The 5,797-nt window shown below is 41.6% G+C and overlaps 1 protein-coding gene across 1 annotated transcript; it reads right to left on the reverse strand.

Moving 5' to 3' along the window:
• Nucleotides 1–207: 207 nt before the first annotated feature.
• LOC124271499 (acetylcholine receptor subunit alpha-like) lies at nt 208–951 on the reverse strand (the record flags this gene model as incomplete). Its single annotated transcript, XM_046706651.1, has 1 exon — nt 208–951. A coding segment is annotated over exon 1 (744 nt), but the record flags the coding sequence as incomplete, so codon positions are not given.
• Between the last annotated feature and the right edge of the window lie 4,846 nt (nt 952–5,797).

The raw sequence follows: 5,797 nt of genomic DNA on the forward strand, positions 1-5,797 counted from the left end.
GCCATCCTATGATCGAAGGAAAAACAGCCTAGCTGGAACTCAGCGCTATATAAATGATTTATAATAAAATAATAATAATAATAATAATAGTGATTGACAAACAGTGTCATGTCAGATTTGCTCCAGCAGGACAGATCAAAACAGTAAGAGAACTAAACAAACTGCTGTTGTGGCAATCATTATCAAGCTGATGGCTGGAAAACATACTCTGTTCAGAGCATCTGCTGACATCTTTCTTTCATGATATTTTCCTTTACAATCATCAGGCACTGAATTTCCACCATCAAGTCCTTCCTGGGATGAAGCAGACGACAGCTGATGAGCGCCCATCTCAGCGTGATACCTTTTCAAGATGGCGACGGTGGCCAAAACAGTAATCACTTTGACCAACAGCATCGTGAGAAGATAGACTTTGAAGGTAACAAGTGAGTCGAATGAATGGGGTAGATCTTCATTGATATCTGTCAGGATGACGGCATAAGACAAGAACACTGAGATACATAGCGAGATCTTCTCCCCTGATTCAGGAGGAAGAAGAAACACGCCCAGATTGAGAACCGACAGCAGAAAGACAGGCAGGACACTTGTGATTACAAAGTGCAGGGGCTTCAGTTGGAAGGTAAATGTAAACGAAATTACGTTCCATGTTGTTTCCCCGAGGAAAAGAGTTTTTGTTTTGGTACCCTTTTCCATTTCTATCCATTCCCCTCGACTTTGAAATGAAGTGTAGTCTGACATCACTGACCCACCTTGCACAAACACATCATTACTATTGGATGTCTTCTGAACAATACGCAGGCTACACGTCTGTTTGTCTATGGGAAACCTGCTCATGTCCATGGAGCATTTAGTGATCTGTCTTATCGTCCGGTACCAGGTGACAAATCCTGTGTTGGTCACAGACACGAGTCCTTCTGCATCTGACAAAAAACCCAAAGTCTTCAACGGCATTTGCCACAACCAGATCTGGCTTCCACACTTGATGTAGTGGCAATAATATTCTGAATGTTGGCATGGTCTGAAATGTTCCACACGAACCACTCGTCGTACCACGTGATGTTGAAAGTCCCAAACGAGGTTAACGTTTCACTGGCCTCATTTACCTCCTCCACAGAATTCAACATAAAATCCACCGTCACATTTGTAGCCAGTCTTGGGTTTTTGATAGGTCGAATGTGTGGATTGTAGCCTTTGGTGACTGTTTCATGTAACTTGTACAGAGGCGAAAAGTCAGTTCCACATGTCATGACCAGGGCATGTAGCAGAACGAACACATTCAGAAACATGGTGGTGAGGCTTCCTCTGTATTGGATGGTTAACTGTCTATGTGAAGTTAGTATGCTTCCAAAACACAAACGTCTCGCCTCCGTGCGGTTGTTGTCTGTCTCACTATGAACTGGTACAATGTCATTTATACGGGATTTTTCATTTGGTTTATCTGTTATGGTTTGCTGAATCGTTTGAGTCTCTGTTTTCTGCTCGTTGCTATTGTTACATTGTTGGGGATTGACGTTTTTCCACATTATCACTGATAGGTGCAAAATGCTCATTTTCTGGATGATGTGTCACTAGAAGCCGAAAAGGTTTGCTTTGTACTTGGAATCTCAGAGAAAGAATGCGTGGTGTTATAACCATTACGGAATGAATGGGAAACATTTCATGTGTATGTCGAAACAATGGATATTCCAACCTGAAAATGAGTCAATTGTGACAGCTATTTGAGTGAAGAGAAATTATGTTTGTTCAATGCTTAACATCTATTGATTTGTCAGATAGTACACGTCGAACCATTAGTTTCCATAGTGACCACCCGTGAGGTAATCACATTAGTGGTTGCAGTAATGTACTCATATACGTTCATTGAGTCAAACCATCTGAAATAGAAACGGTTATAATGGGAGAGTAGTACATGCACGTTCTCGTATATACAGTGCATGGTGCATTAACATAGCCACATTGTGTCGAGGATGGACATTCTCTGTTGACATTAGTATTGTCGTGGCGTCTAGCTCAGGAAGGCCATCGTCCAAATGTTTCTAAAGACCAAAAAACTATGTGGCCAAGCCATGTGAGACTTAATAATTGTAATTATTTATATGACGCTAATCTGTATACTTAATCCTTATTGGCACCCATGAAGGGCCACCTCCTCGTGGTGGGTGCTGGGTCACGCTAAGAGCCCTTCAACCCCCCCGTTGTGGACCCGGGGGCATATTTGGTCCACCAACCTGTTTGCCGTGGGTTGCGCCCCTGTGTCGGTGGAGGACGGGATTCTGGTGGTTGAGGGCACTGGTTCCAGGAACAGTGTTCCTTTGCCCAACACACCACTTCGGCCCTTACTTCACCTAGACGGGTGGTTGAATGGGCCCGGTTCAACCAATCGGCTGGTCACGCCAAGCCCTGAGCACACATTATGTAATGTTGCACAAAATTTTGAATATTGTAACTTCTATTTTTAAGTCTTGGCGAATTTTTAGAACTTTTGAATTTCAACTACACAATTTCATATGTGTTTTTGCCTAGAGTCGTATGCCCAGAAGGCGGTGGCTCATGGGCCAATCAGGTGGAATATTTACCTTTGTATTATTCTGCTTGCGTATATCGTCCGGGTATCCTTGGTGCTGCAGGCTGGAAGCCCGCCTGTTTTTAGCATTGTCCTTGTGATACTCCGTGGAGGGTGGGGAGCTCGGATGATGAACCATTCAACAATAACTATGGCTTACGAAACCCCCATTGCAAAAAAGAAACGTCCACTTGACACTGATCCTGATGTTAACGACCAAAGACTGCCCACATCCATTGACTACTGGCCACGTTTCATTGTGATTGAGACCGTTGACAAAACACCTTTAAAGCTGAACCCTTTTGCTGTATCAAAAGGCATACAAGGCATTGCAGGAGATGTTAAAAACATTAAACGTTTGCGGACAGGTGCACTTCTAGTTGAATGTAGTAGAAAACCACAGGCTACCAACCTCCTGTCAACTGACTCATTTGTCGGCATTCCTGTATCAGTCTCTGCCCACCGAACGCTTAACACCAGCAAGGGCATAGTAAGAGACCGGGATAGACTTTTTACTGACATGCTGGAAATAGATATTGTCTCCGAGATGAAAGAACAACGTGTTATGTATGTTAAACGCTTCACAACCCGGAAAAATAATGAAACCCATCCAACCAACACGTATCTGTTCTCTTTCTCGACTCCAACTGCTCCAAAGTCAATAAAGGCTGGTTACTGTCACATCAAAGTGGATACATACATACCAAATCCACTGAGATGCTTCAAGTGCCAGAAGTATGGTCATGGCGTCAATACCTGCACATTGTCTGTTGTGTGTGCTCACTGTGGTGAGAAAACACACACAACAGAAAGATTGTGACAGTACTTACAAAAAGTGTACCAATTGTTCAGGGGACCATCCTCTTTCTCTAAAGAGTGTCCGATTTGGAGACATCAGATGGAAATAAACAGAATCAAATTTACTCAGAATATTAGTTTTGCCGAAGCTAAACAACTTGTACAAAGATGCGACCAACAAGAGACATATGCTTCAAAAACCAGAAAACCTTCTGAGGCAACTCCTAAAGTACCTAAATCATCTTCCAGCTGCCAAACAAATTTGACTTGGGTAAAAACCGATTCTCCTCAGATTTTTTCAAGTGCAATATCGACTCAAACAGCGGAGCCACTTTCTGGCATGTCTCAAACTCAATCAGAGCAAGTTCCTGATCCTGACGCATCCTCTCAGTCAACCACAAAGTCTCAATCGCTATCTAATGTCCATCAAATTGCTAAAGGCATGACTAAACCTAAGCCTGATTATTCAAAAAAACAAAGTGGCAGAGCCCCAAAAGGGTCTGAAAATAAAATCAAACTTTACAACAAATATGGATCACTTGAGGACATGGACGTGTCCGAAAACGTCCAATATAGGGCACACAGCTTGTCGCCCTCCAAAACAGTGCGGGGTAGATCCCCAATAAATCTGCCGAAAAGATAGTTAATTCCAACACCATCGTACAGTGGAATTGCAGAGGACTAAGGCATAATTATAATGAATTACTGTTATTAGTCCAGGATTGTATGCCGTCAGCATTCTGTTTGCAGGAGACTTATTTAAAGCAGACAGATCCTTTTGACCTACTTTATTTCAATGCTTATCATTCTTTCTCACCTCCGGGTGACAGGGCCACTGGAGGTTCTTCAATCCTAGTCAAACAGAATGTTATCCATAGCCCTATTACACTTACTTCTCATCTTCAAGCAGTTGCAGTGCGACTCACTTTACACGTTGCATTCACATTATGTTCTTTGTATATCTCACCATCTTCAGTCATTCAGAAGACTGATCTTCAAAATTTATATGACCAACTCCCAAAACCGTGTATCATTATGGGAGATTTAAATGGCCACAACCCGCTCTGGGGTGTTACAACAACTAATGCTAAAGGTAAACTCTTAGAAGACTTTTGTTCAGACAATGATTTATGCATATATAATGACGGTTCTAGCACATATTTAGATCCTGGCACAGGAACTTATTCAGCTCTTGATTTATCAATTACTACCTCAGACTTATTGAGTGAATTCGAGTGGTCAGTCCACGACGACCTGTGTGGAAGTGACCATTTCCCAACAATTCTCAAACCCGTGAATCCATCTGATGTTCCTCCATCATCAAGATGGAACTTTAAGAAGGCTAACTGGCCTTTATATGAAACTTTCTGTGCTGACATACTCAAACCAGAACTTTTTCATGATCTTCCTGATGCCATCAACTGTTTTTCAGATGAGCTCAGACACATAGCTGAGAAGTGTATCCCCAAATCCTCTGCAGTTCCTCATGTACGTAAACCATGGTTTAACGCTGAATGCAAACAAGCTCGCAAGGCACGAAAGAAAGCTGAACATTATTTCCGTCGCCATCCTATGGTCCACAATTTAAACAAATTTAGAATTTTAAACGCCAAAGCACGGCGTACTTTTAAACAAAATAAACGCCAATCTTGGCGAAACTATGTCTCAAACATCAATTCGCGCACGCCAATATCAAAGGTGTGGAACATGATTCAGAAAATAAAAGGTAAGGGATCTAAATCTAGCATTAAGCATCTAAAAAGTGGAGATGAATTATTAACTGATAAATCTGACATAGCAAATAAACTTGGAGAAACTTTGGCCAAACATTCTTCCTCATCTAACTATGTACCTGAATTCCAGAAATATCAAAGACAGCAGGAAAAGAAATCTATTAATTTCAATTCAGACAATGGGGAAGACTACAATGAAACCTTTTCGATACATGAGCTTCATACTGCTCTTGACCAAGCTCACGATACTGCTTCAGGAGCTGATGGTATACATTATCAACTCCTGAAGCACTTGCCTGAATCATGTTTAGAGACGCTCTTATTTATTTTTGATGACATTTGGACATCTGGACAATTTCCTTCGTCGTGGCGCGATGCTATAATTGTGCCCATCCCTAAACCTGGACGTGATCATACTGATCCTTCCAATTATAGGCCAATTTCATTAACTAGCTGTGTTTGCAAGACCATGGAACGCATGATAAATAATCGACTTGTTTGGTACTTGGAAACCAATCACCTTATAACTAATATACAATGTGGTTTCCGTAAAAACCGTAGTACCATCGATCATTTAGTGCGCTTAGAATCTTTTGTGAAAAATGCCATAATTAATAAACAACATGCAGTGTCGATCTTTTCGATTTAGAAAAAGCATACGACACAACATGGAAACATGGGATTTTAAAGATTTACATGACTT

Source organism: Haliotis rubra, unplaced genomic scaffold (assembly GCF_003918875.1).
Source record: "Haliotis rubra isolate DU_JTF1 unplaced genomic scaffold, ASM391887v1 Scf1606, whole genome shotgun sequence".
In the NCBI taxonomy this organism is placed as follows: Eukaryota; Metazoa; Mollusca; class Gastropoda; order Lepetellida; family Haliotidae; genus Haliotis; species Haliotis rubra.